Genomic DNA, 20722 nt, shown 5'->3' with positions numbered 1-20722 from the left:
GCAACCTTTGAAAATGAATCCTAACCCTGGAACTGAGTGAAAGCCACCGGACAACCTAAAGAGCAATCACGAGTCTGTTGCTATTAGCCTTAAACCCAGAAGAGCCTTATTGGCTCTAATTTAATATAAAATTATTGTCAAATTTGATTATCTGGTTTCCCAGCCCAGGGCTTACAAACAGGGGCAAATTAGACGGAGAGAAGGGAACGATGAAATGAAAGCGCTGAGATGTGCAGCGGATGGCCTGGCAGAGAGGAGAATATAGAACAGCTCGTAGAGGTGGCTGTACGATTCCATTGTATTTGATAACACCGTATAAGAATGACTGCTGAAGATCATACAAAGGCACATATTACGTTTTTGAAAGATTTTTTCATTAATAATAGTTAAAGGAAACCAAATTTAGGCATGAAAGGAGGAGCAAACCACTTAGCATGGAAAATTAACTTCTGTAAGCTCCTCTTCGTTCCAGATAGTGTTAAAGAATCTTTGGTCCTAGCAGGGAAGCAGCAGGTATCGTGATCTCTACACTTCCGAAAAGTGCTCAGTCAGTTGAGAGCCCCACAATATGACTGTAACACAACAAAGGAAAAACTATTTTTCCTCTATTTCCCATGGGGAAACTTGAGACCCAAAGGGATTTGTTTGAATGGTCAGTGGAGCATAGCCCATTGCTTCACTTCCTGTAAAAAATTCTCTACCAAAGCATCTGGTGTCCATGAAATTAAATTAAAACATACACATTCATTATTTCTTGACTCCAAAATTCATTATATGAAATGAAATACTAATGATAGCTGAAGGATTAGCTAATTAGCTGAGTAAAGATGAAAATGTTTTTAAAATAATATGAAAACCTAAGACATTTCTATTTAGAACTTTCTTAGTGCAAACATTTTTCTTTTAATAACCTTTTATTCTTGGTTTCCCTTTTTGTTTTAATACTAAGTTCAGCCAGGTTGCCAACTAATAGTCTCCTTTCATCATTTACATTTAAATATTTGTTGCTCTTCTAGATTAAAGTATTACAGGAATTGTTCATATAAAGGTTACATCGCCTGAAATAAACTTGTATCCTAAAGAAAAATCCCCTCTCCTAGTCAGTAAGTTTTGATAAAATAATATGGCCATTCTTGAGCCAACTAGTTCACATTAAAAAAGCATTTTTATTCTCCAGGATCTTCTTTAAGAAATTAATAAAGTTTATGCTCCTGAAACAAAGTGCCTAATTGGAGAAACTTAATGCAGGCTCCAGAAGTAATTGAACCATTAACTGGTTTATACACTGTTTATATTGTCTTAAAACTGAACATGAAACTCTCCCTCAAGAAGTATGCTACCCATTCTAGGAATAGTAAAAAGTTAGATTGCTGGCCGACAGTCTATTCCCACTCCTTCCACTGTTTCTTAATTGGAAAGGTTAGTGGATTCTTAATAGTTCTAACATATTGAGGCAACCAAATTGTTCTTGTGTTGCAGAATGACATTCCCCATGAATTAGTACCTAATTTCAGCTAATCATTTGAAACCTTCATACTTCCTTCAAAGCTCTAACTCCTGAAAGAGCAGAGTCTGAAAAGTAGATGAAAAATAACTCCGTAGCCAGTAACCTTCTCTAACTACATGGAGTGCATGGCATTGACACATATAACTGTGACCTCAGCAGCTCCTTCATCTCATTTGTCATCCTACACATGTCTTAATACATTTGCAGAATTCACATTTGTTCAGTAGAGTGCGATGCCTGTATTACAAGATGTAGAGAAAGAAGGCCAAGAAATGTTCCTTCTAAGAAAACAAGATCTAATGGGTTGCACATTGGTGCCGTTTTTTTTTTCTGCATCCTTAAAACATGAAAAAATAACAATGAAAAGTCTTTAGCGGGTAAGTCAGATCTGATGCAAACTAAATAAATACATGACACATTATGAGCAGCTATAAAGCAATTCTCATATTATGCATTTGAAAACACATAAACCCTTTATAACTGTCATCATCTAGATGGTGGATTCTCGGGGGTGCTACAGAGAGGATCCTGAGATGGTTGTGTTTGTTGACTAGTAAAGTCAGTCAGTCCTAAGATGCTACGGTTAGAATATACTGAGCTCTTTTTAGGTCCATTAGATTAATTACTTGTGTAAGTAACCTTTTTAAATATAAGTGATTTACATAATTCATTTTAGTATGTGAGCCTACATGCAAATAGAAAAGGTGAATTAGCTGTGACATCCTTAGGAATAGCAGAATGAGTTGAAACAGAATTGCCTTCAACGTATTTACTTTGGTTTGCCTCAGAACTGAAATATACCTTTGGTCGTATATAATTTTATATTTGGCCCTTGAAGAATATTTTAGAGGGAGTGTGTTTGGAAACGATCATCTAAATGAATGAAATGCATTCCTTCAACTGTAAGCTTTAATGTTATGTGTGATTTGTGCCTCTGCTCTGCTGTTAACTGGTTTCCATCTCTTGACCCAGGACTCAGGACAGATCATCCCCCTCATTGTGGAAAGCTGTATTCGGTTCATAAATCTCTATGGTAAGCCCTAAACTGCAGTATTCTTACCTTAAACAATTACTAGGAGTCTTGCAGTAAATGCGTCTTTCCTTTTAATACTTATGGTTGGAAAAAAGGGGACCTGGAGGATGTGATGGACTCTCTCATGCCCTTTCCCTTCTATTGTCTTCAGGTCTTCAGCATCAGGGAATTTTCAGAGTGTCTGGTTCCCAGGTGGAAGTCAATGATATTAAAAACTCATTTGAGAGAGGTAATTGCATGTCTGTACCTATAAGCAAACTTTGCTAAAAAGTCATCATTTTCTATAGAGAAAAATGGCATACTCATCCTATATGTCTTTAAAACCTTTCTCTGCATTTATTTCTTTTTGGATGTTGAATTAAGAATCTATTTAGAATAGCTGAGAAATGAAGCCAAAATCATAAGGCTTTGTTATCAAGTCTAGAAAAGCATATGAGTTTTGTATCCTTGGTTTAGGACCAGCATTGGTAATCCTCAGCACGCTGTCAATGGTGGCTCATGAAAGGGTTCTAGAAAAGTGGCAAGAACACCTGTGGTCTGCATAGCAGGTGTTTGAGGTGACTCATCCAAGCTTCATGTCTACTCCCTTTATCAGGAACTCTCCTTCCTCTTATTGCCATCTCCAGACTCCTTCCCTGTGACCTTAGTTGGTTCCTTATTCCTGATCCCAATTGACTGTCAAATAAGTCCTCCTAAACTTTTCATTAGCACATTATGATGAGTACCAGGCAGACCTAGAATCAAATCACACTTCTGCATTCACTAATTGTGTGATTTGGGTCAAGTGACTGATCTCTTACTTTGGCCTCAGTTTCCTCATCTGCAAAATTCTAGGATTGGTGTGAGAAATAGATATAAGCCATGAACGTGCTTAACTCTTAAGTGGTGGTTCTTAGCTCATAATGCTCTCCTATTAAAATGATTTGTCTTATGTCTACTTTTGGATACATCTGCACCTTCCTGCCCTTGCCTGAAAGTCAAGCCAAGGATGCAGAGGGAGGGACATCATGGCTTGGAGACAGGGCCACCCCTCTTGGTCCCATTTGTCCTGACTCAGACTTGGTACAAAGCCAAGTTTGAAACCATGGTTGAAGAGGTCAGCTTGGAGCCAGATTGTTTTTCCTCTTCCAAATCCTCTGAGTGATATGATGTATAGAGCAGAGGAGTCTACCCTCAAGAGATAAGGTATCCAAGTCACTTACATGGACCATATTCAAGATAAATTGAAATATAGTAAAGCATCAGGTTCCTGTGCCATTGTAGGCAGAAATGATTTTCTTACTTTTCCCTGGACAATCCCCTGGTATTTATTGTTTGTTTGTGATCTCTTTGGGTGAGGCTTTCTCACGGTGGGCAAAAAAAAAAAATTGTTTTGGTGAATTCATGTTCAGTGATTTCCTGCCCTAGAAGCAGAGAAAAAGGAACCACAAGTCCCTGAAAATAAACTGCCCCAAGGGGCAAAGAAAAGTTAAAATGCGGTGTACAACTTTTGTGAACTTGAGAAGAGCAGACCTATGAATAAAAAAAGGAGCTTGATTTAAAGACGCATATGATATTGGACTTCTTAAGAATTCTATTTCAGTTTAGTTCTCAGGAACGTGGACTAGTCAGGTCAGTCACCTAATAATTTAAAAGCACCCACCATAAAGAATAATGTAATTTCATGTTTGTGATATATAAATTTCCCACTTTTATACACGTTCTTTGGTACTGTTAAGGGTACGTTTTCAAATTCCTGTCTGATTTCAAAATCTCCTACTGCTGAAGTCAACTTTCAAATGTGCTATGAACACCACCATTCACTTTGAGAAACACTTATGTAATGGTATTTAATGTAGGTATTCACAATTAGTTGAGTCCTATAATATTTCTGATAAATTTTCCTGGTTCATACAGCATAGCCAGACAGACCTATGTTGTTTCTTTTTCCCCAGTAGGATACAAGACAGAGAATGTAGTATTTGAATTCATGTCAAACTAAGATTACAGATTTTAGCTTTTAAAAAAAAAAAGTTGGGTCCAATTATAAATCCCACAATATTTTATTTTAAGTTTTTAGGTAATTTGTAAGGGATTTTTGGTAGCATATGATATAAAAAAAGCTTTATTTTGGCCAACTATTTTTAGGTTAATCATGGGGTAGAATATCTAAACCAATTATTTTAATTTTAGTAGCGTGTAATCTTTTAGTAGCATGTAATTAAAAGATACATGTATATATAGAAATGTGTGTGAGTATAGAAACATATTTTTGTTCAGAAATAAAAAGAGAAGCAATGTGCATGTAACTAATTTGTTGGTTTTTTTTTTTTTTAGGTGAAAACCCTTTGGCTGATGACCAGAGTAACCGTGATATTAACTCAGTTGCTGGCGTTCTAAAGCTCTACTTCCGTGGGCTGGAAAACCCCCTCTTTCCTAAGGAAAGATTTAATGATCTGATTTCTTGTGTCAGTAAGTGGGCTATGTTATTGTTTGTTTGTTTTTTCCTCAATTCTTTCCCCACCAGCATTATTTGACTAACCAATTCCTGGAAAAAGCAGCAGCCCTGTATCTTCCTCCCCATCCATTACCCCATCACCACCGAATTTCTGAGACCACTTGTCTTGGATCCAGCGTGACTCATCCACCCAGCTGTGGCCTCGCCCTTCGCTGAGTGGGCTTTGCTCCTGAACATTACCCAGGTTCCACAGAGCCCAAGAGCTTCCCACTTAGTAGCTGGGACAGAGCAGAGAAACAGATGCCAACTCACTGAAGGCAAGGCGGAAGCTGTAAGCATGGAAATGTTAACTGTTTTTTGGCTTTTGGCTCGTGGTCTTTTCCACCATCTTTGTTACTTGGGGAAAAAAGGTGAAAGGAGATAAATGATCATTATTACAGTGCAGGAACAGTAGGTGGTAATTATCTGTCGGTGGGCATCCCCAGCTAATAGGCAGAGTGGCTCTGGGAGCATGCATGATGTATTATGAAACCCATAATCAGCAGAGCAAAGCATTGCTTTTTCTTCAGGGGGTAGGGGGCTCTTGACACTATAGGGAAGAAGGTGAAAATAATAATACTGGGAATGAGCCACATCCCATGTGTCTGTAAACTCAGTGTCCCTTTAAGTCCACGTTCCCAGGCAAGGCTGCTGAACTAACCTAAATTACACAGTGAGGGCTTTTGTGAGAATCAGGCTTGACTCTAATGAACAAACCTCCTCCCCCATCTCCCCCACTACCCACCTGGATCAGCAAGTCCGAGTGACCTCGGAAAATCTCTCCGCTCACCCTGGCTTCCCCTTTCCTGTCGCCAGTGCTTTGGTTTCTCACTGGAAGATCCTACTCCTACGTTTTGCCCTCTTTCCTTTTTCCTTTTGCTTCATGCCAGGCACTCCTCTTGGCACTTTACATGTATGAACTCATTTCATTCTCACAGCCCTGTGATTGATGGATTGATGTTCTCCTGATTTTATAGGCGATGAAACTGAGGTGCGGAGAGGTTAAGAAACTTTCTTTGAGCAAGGTGGACCTAGGATTTGGACCCAAGCTGTTGGAGTCAAAAGCCTAGGTTCAGAAGGGCAAATTGAGTTTTATGTTACCGTCACCACCTCCCACCTCTCCCCCCCCCCCCCATTTAGAATCTATTTCATTGTTTTCCACCTGAAAACAGACTCCTTGGTATGGCCAGTTCATAGTATAGATTTCTTCCTCCATCTGATCTCTCTCCTTTTGTGCACTCATCTCCTGCCACCTGCTCAGCTGACTTTGTTTCAATGATAGCAACCTGTAGAGTTGCTGGACCATTTCCCACCTCCATGCCTTTGCTGGTGCTGCTATATCTGCTGTCCCTCGTGGCCATTTGACATCCACAGGGAAGGATGTGCTGAACTGGCACTCCTCCCAAACTGCCATCAACCCTAGCACCTGAGGCAGCATTAGTCACTTTCTCCTCTACTAATGTTCCATTGTGTACCTCTGTCTGTAATTGTTCTTAAAGCCCCACATTACAATTTTTTAACCACTCTCTGTCTCCCTCTACAAGAGAAGAGGCTAGTAAGAAGAGGAAGAACTAGTAAGAGGAAGAAGGCTAGTAGGAAGAGGCTAAGAGCATAGGTTCTAGACTCGAACAGCCTAGGTCCGTATCTAGGTCCACATTGCTCACCAGCAAGTTTTTTAACCTCTCTGTACCTTAGTTTCATCATCTATAAAATCAGGAGAACATCAGTCTATATATCATAGGGTTGTAAGAATGAAATGAGTTGATACATATGAAATGCCAAGAAGAGTGCCTGGCATGGAATCTGTTCAAGGCAGTGCCTACATTTAGCTCCACGGGCGTGTGAGGTCTTGATGGATTATTACGTTCTCTAGCCCAAACACTTGGCCGTAGTTAATGCCAGGCATATGATGAGTGCATAATGCATAGTTAAACAGAATTTAAATTAGGAGTCAACATTCCACCAAAATCATTTTTAAATATTCGTTTATATTTTTGACTGTGTCAGGTCTTAGTTGTGGCTTATGGGATCTTTTATTGTAGTGTGCAGGCTCTTTGTTGCAAAGCATGGCTCTCTCCCTCTAGTTGTGGTCCACAGGTTCTCTAGTTATGGTACACAAACTCCAGAGCACATGGGCCCTGTGGTCGTGGCACATGGACTCTTTAGTTATGGAGTGTTGACTTTCTTACTCCGAGGCATTTGAGATCTCAATTCCCTGCTGCTGCTGCTAAGTCACTTCAGTCGTGTCCAACTCTGTGTGACCCCATAGATGGCCGCCCACCAGGCTCCCCCGTCCCTGGGATTCTCCAGGCAAGAACACTGGAGTGGGTTGCCATTTCCTTCTCAATTCCCTGACCAGGGGTCAAACCAGTGTCCCCTGCATTGGAAGGCAGATTCTTAACCACTAGACTAACAGGGAGGTCCCCTCCCCCAAAATCATTTTGTTGGCAAGCATGCCTAAAGTCCTAGATCTCATTGAGTAGGAATTCCCCAATCGTAATTACCTCCACCCCCACCCTGTACAGTCTGATTCTTGTGTGGAATTCAGAAGTGCGCCTGTGTGTCCATTCCATGGCCCTCACGTAGCTTGAGTCATCACAGCAGCTTCTGACCCAGTTGGAAAGAACTGAGAAGACGCTGTCACACTTCTGGAATTCCCCTTTGGCCATGTGCAAAGATTTTCCTCACCAGCCTAGCCAGAAAGTTTATATCTGCAAAAAATTATAAGCACTCTCTAATGTTCAGTGGTTTTCTAGATACATAGATTATCCACATTTATGTTTACACATACCAGCTGGGTAAAGACTACTGGGCTCCATTGTCAGTTACTATTGCAGATTCATATCACACTTTCATTGAATGAGAAATACTATTTCATTATGATTATGAAAAGCTGAAGCCTTGGAGGCAGAAAGATCTAGATTCAAATCCTAGCTTCACCACTTAGCAGCTTTGTAACCTTGGGCAGAGATCAATATTTAATCTTTTTAAATATATATTTCTTTATCTACTTCATAGAGTCTGTGTGAAGCAAAAGGAGACAGTCCGTACGAAGTGTTTCTAGCATCATGCCTGGCACACAATGAGCCTCTATATGTTGCTCACAACACATATGTGCACACATGAGTGCAGTATATGTTGTCATGTTTACAAATGTCACAGTTACTCCATCTGCAAACTCAGGTCACATAGGCCAATACCTGGGTTAGCCATTTACCAGTCTTACCTGTTCAAAACATGTGTTTCTTTGCTATAATTATTTCACAAGCATTTAGAAATGATGTTAGTCTCACCCAGACATTGTGTTGGTTCCGGCATGATTTTTCCCAAGATAGTAAATGTATTACAGTCAAAGAGAAGCTTTCTTACAAGTAGATGTGAAGCAAAATAAGAGGATCATAAAGGGAAAAAATGGAAAATCTACAGAAATATCTTTTATTGCAAATAATGCCTTACATAAAATGCTACAGGGGCACATAAAGAAGCTGCAAAGACATTTCCCCCTGTATTTAAACAATGGATTAATGAAAAATGGATTAATAATCCTTAGGCTAATTTGTATGAAAATAGTCTCTATTGGCAATGAATACCCACAGGACCAACATCTCAAAGAAGCGGGAGCCCCTGGCGACTAAGGCTGCTACGGTTGCTAGGTGCACACACCAGTAGATTTAACTATGCCAGTAATTTAAGTAGTGTTGTTAATGTTTTTGTTAGTTCTCTAGTTACAGATTCTTAGATGTTGTGCAGTGGTTTCCCCATAAGTCCTGTTATTTTTAGTGCATAATTTTGCAGAATGGAATGTTTTTCAAAAACGCTTAATGGCACCATGTGTAGCAACCCCATTTCTTCCAACATCTAATCTATTTAAAAGGGGACTCCTGGTTATTATTGATTTATCTTTAGGCAAGCATTTTCTCTTACCAGTGTGACCGTGATATACCTGTATTTTTCCTGGATTTTCAGTAAATTATTTGAACATGGTATGTCATTCATTGTTCTATCCTTCCATTAATATTACAGACTTTTGATGATTATTGCCTACAGTGTTGCAAAACGTTCTCAGGATACAAAGACTTGACTTTTGCATTCAGGAGGTTTAAAATATACTAGAAGAGATAAGATATTTATTCACAAATAAATTCAGTCTAAGTTTGCAATAGAAGCAAAAGACTTAGGAATTTTAGTGGAGAGAGGTCTCATGGAGATTGATTGCTGTTGTCTGTGTCATCTCCTAGGATTGCCTTTATTGGATTTTATTTTCTCTATTAAGCTAATTTCATGTGATATTTGTATAGAAAAACTTCCCTTTTCATCTTTTATTCTAAGAGTTTTTCCCTTTTCATCTTTTCTAAGAGTTTAGATAAGTCTCTGGAACACCTGCTACCTTTTGCTTACCTATTTTTGAATTGTTTCTGGAAAGATTGTGTGTGGAGGGGTGAGTTATTGTGCTATTCATATGCCTCTAAATACCATATTCTCTGGAAGCTTGCAAATGTAGTAAAAGAAAATTTGTCTTCGCATTCTCTCTTTTTTTTTTCCCCAATGTGCACTGCTCATTCCCAAAATTACTTATCTGGATAAAGACATCACAGGCAAACTAAACTTGAAATAAACTTGCTAGCGTCTCCATTTCTCACCCAAGGGTTTTTTTGTTTGTTTGTTTTAAAACCGCTTTGTGAATGGTTTTGTGACTGCTCCAGATCATACCCACACAGTCTGGGCAGCTTCTGGAATGTCCGTGCACTGTGGCTCTGAGGTTCCCTGGGGCCAAGATCCAAGTGACTTGCTCTAGCAGAGCTGCTCAAGCAATTCATGGTCTTCCCTGGCTGCTTCGGGGCTGTGAGCCCAGAAGAAGCATTTGTACTTTGTTCTGTGCTGTTATTTAGGGGACTGGTTTTACAAAAGGAAACATCTCTTTTTAGGAGGGTGTTTTGTGTGTTTTTTTTAACCTATGAGGCGACAGAGGATAAGACGATTAGATGGCATCATTGCCTCAATGGACATGAGTTTGAGCACACTCCAGAAGGTAGTGAAGGACAGGGAACCTGGTGTGCTGCAGTCTATGGGGTCACAAAGAGTCAGACACAACTTAGCAACTGAACAACAACAACAAAACCAACATTTAGTCATTATAGAAAACATAATATTTAAAAAGCACGTAAGTACTCTCCCATAATGCCACTACCCAAAGAGAATCAGTGGTGTGTGTGTACACATTCTGATCCTTATGTATAGTCATGCACACGCACTGTTTGTAAAAACCCGAAGTAGAACTAGACTATCCCATTTGTAACCTGCCTTCTTTTTGACTTATTTATTATAGAAAATTCCAGATGTCTACAAGAGGATACATAAAGATATATTTACATATAAATAATATAATTGCCTTGCTTTAACAGTTTCCATGTGTTAGCCAGATTTGTCCCATATACATTGCTTTTGTATCATCCCTCTGACATCAGATCGTTTCATCTGGGTGTGTGTGTCTCTGGGAGATGGTGCTTCTTTTTTTATGCAACATAGCCACAAAACGATTTTCTTTTCTTTTTTTTTTTTAAGATCAAATTCTTTATATATATATATATATATAAATTTACTTATTTTAGTTGGAGATTAATTACTTTACAGTATTGTATTGGTTTTGCCATACATCAACATGAATCCGCCACAGGTATACACATGTTCCCCATCCTGAACCCCCCTCCCTCCTCCCTCCCCGTACCATCCCTCTGGGTCATCCCAGTGCACCAGCCCCAACCATCCAGTGTCATGCATTGAACTTGGACTGGCAATTTGTTTCATATATAATATTATACATGTTTCAATGCCATTCTCCCAAATCATCCCACCCTCTCCCTCTCCCACAGAGTCCAAAAGCCTGTTCTATACATCTGTGTCTCTTTTACTGTCTCGCGTACAAGGTTATCATTACCATCTTTCTAAATTCCATATATATGCATTAGTATACTGTATTGGTGTTTTTCTTTCTGGCTTACTTCACTCTGTATAATAGGCTCCAGTTTCATCCACCTCATTAGAACTGATTCAAATGAATTCTTTTTAATGGCTGAGTAATACTCCATTGTGTATATGTACCACAGCTTTCTTATCCATTCATCTGCTGATGGACATCTAGGTTGTTTCCATGTCCTGGCTATTATAAACAGTGCTGCGATGAACATTGGGGTACACGTGTCTCTTTCATTTCTGGTTTCCTCGGTGTGTATGCCCAACAGTGGGATTGCTGGGTCATAAGGCAGTTCTATTTCCAGTTTTTAAGGAATCTCCACACTGTTCTCCATAGTGGCTGTACTAGTTTGCATTCCCACCAACAGTGTAAGAGGCTTCCCTTTTCTCCACACTCTCTCCAGCATTTATTGCTTGTAGACTTTTGGATCACAGCCATTCTGACTGGTGTGAAATGGTATCTCATTGTGGTTTTGATTTGCATTTCTCTGATAATGAGTGATGTTGAGCATCTTTTCATGTGTTTGTTAGCCATCTGTATGTCTTCTTTGGAGAAATGTCTATTTAGTTCTTTGGCCCATTTTTTGATTGGGTTGTTTATTTTTCTGGAATTGAGCTAAGGGAGTTGCTTGTATATTTTTGAGATTAGTTGTTTGTCAGTTGCTTCATTTGCCATTATTTTCTCCCATTCTGAATGCTGTCTTTTCACCTTGCTTATAATTTCCTTTGTTGTGCAGACGCTTTTGAGTTTAATTAGGTCTCATTTGTTTACTTTTGCTTTTATTTCCAGTATTCTGGGAGGTGGGTCATAGAGGATCCTGCTGTGATGTATGTCGGAGAGTGTTTTGCCTATGTTCTCCTCTAGGAGTTTTATAGTTTCTGGTCTTATTTTAGATCTTTAATGCATTTTGAGTTTATTTTTGTGTATGGTATTAGAAAGTGATCTAGTTTCATTCTTTTACAAGTGGCTGACCAGTTTTCCCAGCACTGCTTGTTAAAGAGATTGTCTTTAATCCATTGTCACAAAACCATTTTCATACCTTAAAAAAAAATAATTCCTTAAAATCATCAAATAGCCAATCACTGCTTTTTAAAAATAATTGTTTAATATGCAACTAATGTGTGATTACTATAGAAAAATTAGAAAATGAGTAAAACAAATCTAGAATTCTTATGCACAAAGATAATATTAACCTTTTTAATATTTTCCCAGATACATCAATATATATACACCTATGTATTTCTTAAAAAAATTTTTATTGGAATATAGTTGCTTTGAGGCTTTCCCAAAGTAGCTCAGTGGTAAAGAATCTGCCTGCAGTTCAGGAGAAGCAGGCCACATGAGTTCGATCCCTGGGTCGGGAAGATCCCCTGGAGGAAGAAATGGCAACCCACTCCAGTAATCTTGCCTGGAGAGTCCCATGGACAGAGGAGCCTGGCAGGCTGCAATCCAGAAGAGCTGCAGAGTCAGAGACGATGGAGCGCACATGCACGCATAGTTGCTTTACAGCCTGGGGGTGTTTTCTGCTGTACAACAACACATCAGCCATACATATACATGCGTCCCCTCTTTTTTTGGACTCTCTTCCCATTTAGGCCACCAAAGGGTACTGGGTAGAGTTCCCTGTGCTAAACAGTGGTTCTCATTAGTTATCTCTTTTATACCTAGCAGTGTATGTATGTCAATCCTAACCTCCCAATCTGTCTCATCCCCTCTTCCCCTCTTGGCGTCCATACTTTTGTTCTCTACATCTGTGTCTCTATTTCTGCTTTGCATATAGGTTCACCTGAACCATTTTTATAGATTCTGCACATATGTATTAATATACAATATTTGTTTTTCTCTTTCTTCATTTTGTATGACAGTCCTTAGGTCCATTCATGTCTCTGCAAATAGCACATTTTCCTATGTATTTTTAAAGCAGCTTATTGAGAGACAATTCTCATACCATTAATTTATCCATTAACATGTACAAATCAGTGATTTTTAGTATATTCACAGGATTAGGAAAATCACCAAAATCAACTTTAGAACATTTTCATGACTCCAAAAAGAAATCCCAGGTAGCAAACACTCATAACCACCATCACCCGCAGCCCTAGACAACCACTAATCTACTTTGTATCTCTGTGTATTTACCTATTCTGCCTATTTCAAATAAATGAAATTATACAATATATGATCTTTTTTGATGGGCTCAATTCGTTTAGCACGTTTTGAAGGTTCACCCATGTTGTAGCCTATGTCAGTACTTGTTTTAAATTCCCAAATAATATTCCATTATGTAGATATACCATAACTACATACTTTTGATTTTTTTTTTAAAAAAAGCTGCATCATGCCAAATGACTGCTAGTGGATATAAGATTTCTTTTAGACGTGATGAAAATGTTCTATAATGGACTGAAGTCATGGTTGCTCAATTCCAAATTGCTGCGATTCATGGGGTTGCAAAGAGTCGGACACAACTGAGCAACTGAACTGAACTGAAATGTACTAAAAACCATCAAATTGTATACTTAAAATACGTGAATTATATCTCAGTAAATCTGTTATTAAAAATTATCATACCATATTTTCTCTTTAAAAACTTTTTTAAATTTAATATGTTATTTACACTTTCTCACATCACTAAGTTATTTTTCAAAATATAGTTTTTAGTGTCAATATAATGGTTTTTATTCTATTTAACAAATTCCCTAGTTTTAGAAATTTAGATTGTTTCCAAAAGTGATTTTGCAGTTACACAAAAATACCATGATGAGCTTCTTGGTACATAAATCTGTTTCCTGTATCTGATGGTTTTATGGCAAAAGCTTTTGAACTCTTTTCCTGGTGTTCCAATGTATGTTTTTGTTGCTAAAAATTCTTCCAGCTTTATTGCCATACACAGTAGTTTTCTCTCTGAGCTCAAAATTTCTGTTTGCTGCCTTACAATGATTTTCTCAAAGATTCCTTTTCTCTGCAAAAATGATAGTAGGCTTACTGTTGAAACAGTCAAGGCTCCTTAAGCTAAGATTTAGTTTCTTTACTAATTTCTATTTGATAATTCAGCAGAAGGAGAGACATTATTTATATATTTATATCTATAATGTTTCTTGTTAACTAGGAAAGAACTCAATGGCTTAATTCATAGATCTCCAGAAAGAAACCCCAGTTAGCAAACACTCAAACCACCGTCACCCTCAGCCCTAGACAACCACTAATCTACTTCGTATCTCTGTGTATTTACCTAAATATATCATAGATCTATTAATGGTTAATTAGAAAGATTTATAAGCAGTTTATTTCTTACCTAGAAGAACAGCTGGTAAATCATCTCAGGGCTAAGATTTATGCAATATATTAAAAGGTCTCTTTTTCTCTTTCCTTTTCATTCACACACATATACTATTACACACACAACTGATTGATACTTTGACATTATTAAAACCTAACAGTGAACCTTAAAATATCCTGCATGCTATAAGTTGCTTCAGTCGTGTCCAACTCTTTGTGACCCCATGGACTGTAGCCCACCAGGCTCCTCTGTACATGGGATTCTCTAGGCAAGAATACTGGAGTGGGTTGCCATTTCCTCCTCTAGGGGATCTTCCCAACCCTCAGATGAGGGATCGAACCCTCATCTCTTAAGTCTCCTGCATTGGCAGGCAGGTTCTTTACCACCAGCGCCTTTAAATTCCCCTTGATTATTGGATATTGGGCTATGGAGTTCAGAAATATTTGCCTGCTCTTACATAAGCCATTTCTACATGTGACCACCAAGGAATTTCCTTCCCTTTCTTCCTCCTTAAGGATAAATCTGCATCTTATGTTTTCTTATTTGTTTTCTGAAAAACACCTTTACAAACAGTGCCACAGAAGAGCTGATATTTTTAGAGGAATGGCCATTTGAACTTTTGGCCATTTTCTGAATTCACTTCTGTTTGGTGGTGAATTTTTCACACAAGTTTACATGGAGCTGTCAAACCTCCATGCTGTGAAGTTGGTATGCTGACATGAGAACCTTGCAGTGCTAGGGAAGGAACATAAATTAGCCAAGGGAGCTCTGAGCATGTGACTGAGATTGGGCAAATCCCACTTTTACCTAATTACATGAGATGCTGAATTGTGAAAAAGAATCCCAGCATAAAAGAAATCCAGGTGAAATATGACCTTCCTCACTGACAACTTGTCTGAGGAAAAGATCCATCTTTTCATGTTGTGGTTGTTCACTTGCTAAGTCATGTCTGATTCTTTGTGACCCCATGGACTGCAGCACGCCGGGCTCCTCTGGCCCCCGCTATCTTGGAGTTTGCTCAAATTCATGTCCATTGAGTCAGCGATGCTATCTAACAATCTCCTCCTGGCTTCCAGGCAGTACACTGATAAAGAAACCGCCTGCCAGTGCAGGAAATGAGAGACCCAGGTTTGTTCCCTGGGTCGGGAAGATCTCCTGACGTAGGAAATGGCAACTCGCTCCAATATTCTTGCCTGGGAAATTCCAGGGACGGAGGAGCCTGGCAGACTACAGTCCATAGGGTTCACGAAGAGTTGGACATGACGGAGCACACACACACGCTCACCTTTTCATGCATATAAAATTCTGAAAGATTATGAATTGCCACACTCAGAGCCAGCTAGAAATGCACAGTAATTAGAGTGTCCATAGCAAACATACATTTTGATGCACTAACTGGGCTCTGGAGAGTAAATGAGTCATTTGTACCAGAGCGAGACTCCTGTAGGATGCATGCTGCCAACCAGGTAATATCTGAGTCCTGCTCACAGTCATCGTGGTCTGGCCTTTGGGACACATCCATTTGCTCTATTCCAGGAGTGCCAGCCTTTCTGTTTTGCTTTGGTGTATGTTCACTGTAGCTGCAGGGAGTGCCAACCTCACATAATTTTATCCAGTCTTGGTGTCACTTTTTTACATTCCTGTTACTTTTCTCCCCTAAAATCTTTATTTGGCATCTCATGGGGCACCCCCTCCCCCATTCTTTTTTTTATTGCAGTAAAATAGACATAAAATTGACCATTTTCATCTTTTTTAAATGTACAATTCAATGGCGTTAAGTACACTCACATTGTTTTGCAGCTATTACTGCTGTTTGCCTCCAGAACTCTTTTTTTCATGCTGTACTGAAACTCTCCCCATTAAACAGTAACTACCCATTCCTCCCTCCACCTCTGACAATCACCACTCTACTTCCTTCCTGTCTCTGTGAAATGGACTACTCTAGATACCTCATATAAGTGGAATTATACAATATTTGTGTATGGCTTTTTGTGTCTGACTTATTTCACTTAGCACAGGGTCTTCAAGGTTCATCCTTGTTGTAGCATGTATTCGAATTCCCTTCCTTTATAAGGCTGAATGATATTTCATTGTGAATATATACCACATTTTGTTTACCCATCTATCAATGGACGTTTCTACCTATTGGCTCTTACGCATAATGCTGCTGTGAAATTAATATGTGAATTCCTGTTCCAAGTCTTTTTAAATAAAAATTTGAAACTGCCCTTAAAGAGTAGGGAATTGAATTTAGAACTCAGAAATTAGAAGCAAGAGGATCTTGCATTATGATGAAGCCTCTTCGAAGTAATACCTGTATATTCTTCTAGCCTAAAGATGACAGGCCCCCTATGGAATTTGACAAACATTAAAGATCAATACTATATTAAACGTGGTTCCTTTTGCATTTATAGATGCAAAATTCACCACACCAAACTCTCAGTCCCTTGCAAATCATCTCTAGGCATCCCATCTTCCCTCTCTGTATAGTGTGGGTTTTCCAAGTGTCCTGTGAAGTTGTCATGAAAGACAAACCAATTGCCCTGGGACTCTTGAGACTGAGTTAGGTAGAAACGTTGATGACTTGATTATTGAGTCCTTTGATCCTGCTGAGACTCTTGAGTCACAGTAATTAACAAATACATACCTGAAGAATTAATGAGTCATGAAAAGGGAGAGGTGTCCTATCCCAAAAAGTTACCTTACTTAATGTGCAGCGAAAAGGAGTTTAAACCATATCAGATGCAAAATGTGGAAACAGCAACAACTGAAAAACAGTTTTTAAATTTAGAAGACTCTAAGCTGCTCAAAGCCAAGCCCGTGGAAGTCAGAGAAACAGTGATGAGTCACAGGAGAGGTCCTCGCGTACACCCAAGCAGATCACTCACTGATTTGCTTTATTGATTACGACTACATCTCACCTAAGGGCAAAGTGTTGCTTGTGTTCAGATACTTACTGAATTTGGGTGCTACAATGTTCTGCTTTAAATGTGGCTGGTAAAAGGATCCTAACCATGTCCTCTTCTGTCTGTAGGAATAGATAATCTCTATGAGAGGGCACTTCACATCCGCAAACTACTCCTGACCTTGCCCAGGTCGGTCCTTATAGTGATGAGGTACCTCTTTGCCTTCCTCAATCAGTAAGTACCACAATTTTTTGCCAAAATGCTCATTTCAGTTCCCTGTGTACCGCTCTGAATTCTTTGTTCTTGGATTCTGTAAAGTGTACGTTGGGTTCCTTTTATTAGTGGAGCCATAGAGAAGATGATTGACTAGAGACTGAAGGTGCATTTTTCCTCAGCAGATCAAAGTCGTCATGTGTGACCTACCTTGTAAGGTCACACAATGACCTAAATAAACCTCATCACCAGATGTGGAAACTGTGGCCATAAATGCAAAAATGCACAAGCATTACTAAAAAGAACACTTTTCAGTGAAATATGTGCTTTTTCCCAACTTCCATCCAAAGCCAGTGTCATAAATGGTTTGGCAAAATGATGTAAACCGCCTGCTCACTGCAGAAAATTTCTGTGATTTTTAATGTTATAGTCAGGGAAGGAAGGGAATTGTAGGTGAGACTTGTACACAGATCCAAAAAAGAATTGTCTGCAAATTGAGTATAATGAGACCTTGTCAAAAAGATGATATTTCTAAAGCAATCTTTAAAACAATGTCACAGAAATCTTAAAAATCACTACATTATTTTCAAGGAAACTTGACTCTTAATTTAGGGAACTTGATTTCAGTTGTGTCACTTGCAGGTACATGGGCTCCATGATAAGAACATCTTCCGCTATTCTATCTGAGTCCCCTTGCTCTTTAACATTTCAATTAAGCAGTTTTTTTAATTAAAAAAATTCAGGTGGAGTAAACTTCGGGAAATGCTTTCTCACTCAACCATGAGCTCTCCCTTCTTAAAATTAGAAATTATTTTCTTCTGTTTCACCAAAAGTGTTAAGTTCTTAAAAGCTATGGGGATTTATTGCCACCCTGCTGACTCTTCCTGAAATCATACCATTCAGACTGACCACACACCTCCAGCCCCCAAGCCAAGTATCCGACAATAGGGAAATGCCAGCAGGGAACCCATACAGAATGAAGCTAAAGCGTCTACAGATGACATAAGTATAGAAGTCACCCCTGGAAATAAGCAGTACCAAGAGAGATGGGTGTAAACTATTTTAGGTTAAATGATACCGTAAACTTCTATCTTTAAATAAGCCTAGTCACCCAAGTAGTTGTAAAAATCTGAAGGTTTGCCATCTTCACCTTTAATTGCACATGCCTCTCCTTCCCCAACATGGACCACCTTGCATTCCTGCTGGCCTCTACACGATGTCCATACCAAATATTCTTGACACGCCTAAGTGAAACCCACTGTGAACCAATCAACCACAATGGACTAGGGAAGCAAACTGACCATGAGTCGAGAAAGCTCTCAAAGTGTGAATCTAACTGACGGTGGATCTCAACAGACTAGCAACTGTGCCATGAGCCAGCCAGGCCTCGGCATTGCTTCCAGCATTTCTGCCCAGAGATGTCCCCTGGTTCCTGCTCCTGCCTTCGTGCAGAGGCCAGGCCCAGCCTCTGGAGCTGGATATGTGGGACAGGCATTTTGGAAAGAGAAAGAAGCTATTCTCTTTTCATTGTAAAACCAAAAATTCTGTATCAGCTGTTTGCTCTTCAAGCCAGCACTAACTAAAGACCCAGAAAGACAGACTCTCCCCATTGAGCTTAAGTGTGTCTTTTGAACATGAGATCATTCTTACTCGGAATCTCACTTTTCCTTCCTGCATTCGTGTTGAAGGGGATCTGTAACATGACCATTGGTGGTTATTTGTGAACTGTTTTAAGATTTTATGTTTGAGAAATGGCAGAAAGGAAAGACATATGTTGCCTGTGAGAATTATACTTTTGTATTTTCTACTTTCTCAGCTATCTTATTTCCCAAACAGGGTAAAGTATCTTGTCACACGGTATCTCAGTTTCTTTGTGTCTGTCAACATCTCACAAATGTAGCTGAGTCTCTTTTTCTCTCCTTCCGTTTGTCATCTGTTCACCTGGATTTTACATTGCCTTTCAAGGTTGACATTCTATACGCTGAAAGATAGATTCTCTAGATTCTCCCTGGAACAGCACCTTGCCCATGTGTTCGAGGCATAGCATAAAGAACTTCTTATCTTCAGTCCCCTGTGGAAAATATCTCACCAACAGCCATTGAATTGAATTTTAAAATTAGTACTAGACAACTGGAAGTCTCCCCCAAAGTTTGTAGTTTGCAGCTTTAAATGGAATGTGAGAATTGAGGATTCTTTTTCCCCTCCGCTTGCACTTGTAATTGTCTTTGGTGTCACCTTGTAGTGATCATCTTGCCCAAAAGCAAATTACAAAGCCTGGAGTTGCTTTCTTTCTTTCAGTGGGTACAAAGAAAAGGGGCTTTTGTTTTTCTCGGGACTCCCCCCAAGATTTATGGGAAAAACTGAAATCGGAAATGTATTTGGTTAGTTTAACAGTTTTAAAGATGATCATATTGTTTGCAAGTGAAACTCTTTTACTTGATCCTGGTCTGAATTGTGTTAGAGATTATCTTAAACTCCCTTGTGACTTTCAAAAAAAAAAATGCCACTTAATTAAGCCAACAGGACTTATATTCCCTTTTCCATGTCTACCTGGTGGAAAGGTTATAAGTTGTTTTACTTTCTTTGGAATTTGCTGAGCCACCTTAAAGTAGGATGAAATATTTTATTCTAATAAGAAAACTCATTTTCAGAATAGGAAGTATCCTGTTAAGCGTTTGCTTTTTTCCCCTTGTTCTTTTATAACTCCTGTCTTGCTTGCTTTTGTAGTCTTTCACAGTACAGTGATGAAAACATGATGGACCCTTATAACCTGGCCATCTGTTTTGGCCCTACCTTGATGCCTGTCCCAGAGATACAGGATCAAGTGTCCTGCCAGGCTCATGTGAATGAGATTGTCAAAACCATCATCATCCACCATGAGACTATTTTCCCAGATGCTAAAGAGCTGGATGGCCCTGTTTATGAGAAATGTATGGCTGGAGACGAGTATTGGTAAGTCCAAGAATTTTAGTCCTTCCTTCTCCTCCTGGAAAAAATTATAGAAGTACAGATATCAACTTAATTAAAAAAAAAAAAAAAGAATTGACTATAAGATGCCAGTGCTTCCAATTAAAAAAAAGAAGCAGCAGGAACACTTGAGATCAATTAGAATATTAAATCCCATGACAACACTGGCTTCTTCTTATGGAAATTCATATTCATTTCTCTTTTCCCTAAGCACGGCATCTTTTTAGATACACCTACCCCATCATGACTTTTGTAGAGAATGGTTTTTAAATACAGAGCTGTATACATTTTTACTGTTAAGAAAAGATAACTGAATTAGCAGACTTCATTTTCATTCCTAAATAGTTTTAATTCTATGGAAAGTATTTC

At 38.9% G+C, this 20722-nt stretch overlaps 1 protein-coding gene across 3 annotated transcripts in view; it reads left to right on the top strand.

Annotated features, from left to right (window-relative positions):
* Positions 1-20722, top strand: part of SRGAP1 (SLIT-ROBO Rho GTPase activating protein 1) — a 298498-nt gene that overhangs the window by 254460 nt on the left and 23316 nt on the right. For 2 of the 3 annotated variants that reach the window (XM_005680226.3, XM_005680227.3), the window contains exons 13-17: positions 2480-2540; positions 2692-2769; positions 4857-4991; positions 17302-17407; positions 20114-20338. In XM_005680226.3, the coding sequence (XP_005680283.1) occupies positions 2480-2540; positions 2692-2769; positions 4857-4991; positions 17302-17407; positions 20114-20338 (605 nt within the window). Of the gene's footprint in view, positions 1-2479; positions 2541-2691; positions 2772-4856; positions 4992-17301; positions 17408-20113; positions 20339-20722 lie in introns of those variants that run through there. The other variant, XM_018047993.1, reaches the window with a different exon arrangement.

The sequence above is a fragment of the Capra hircus genome, chromosome 5 (genome assembly GCF_001704415.2).
Source record: "Capra hircus breed San Clemente chromosome 5, ASM170441v1, whole genome shotgun sequence".
Lineage (NCBI taxonomy): Eukaryota > Metazoa > Chordata > Mammalia > Artiodactyla > Bovidae > Capra > Capra hircus.
Note: the sequence above shows the minus strand (reverse complement) of the source record. Positions and strands in the feature narration are given on the sequence as shown.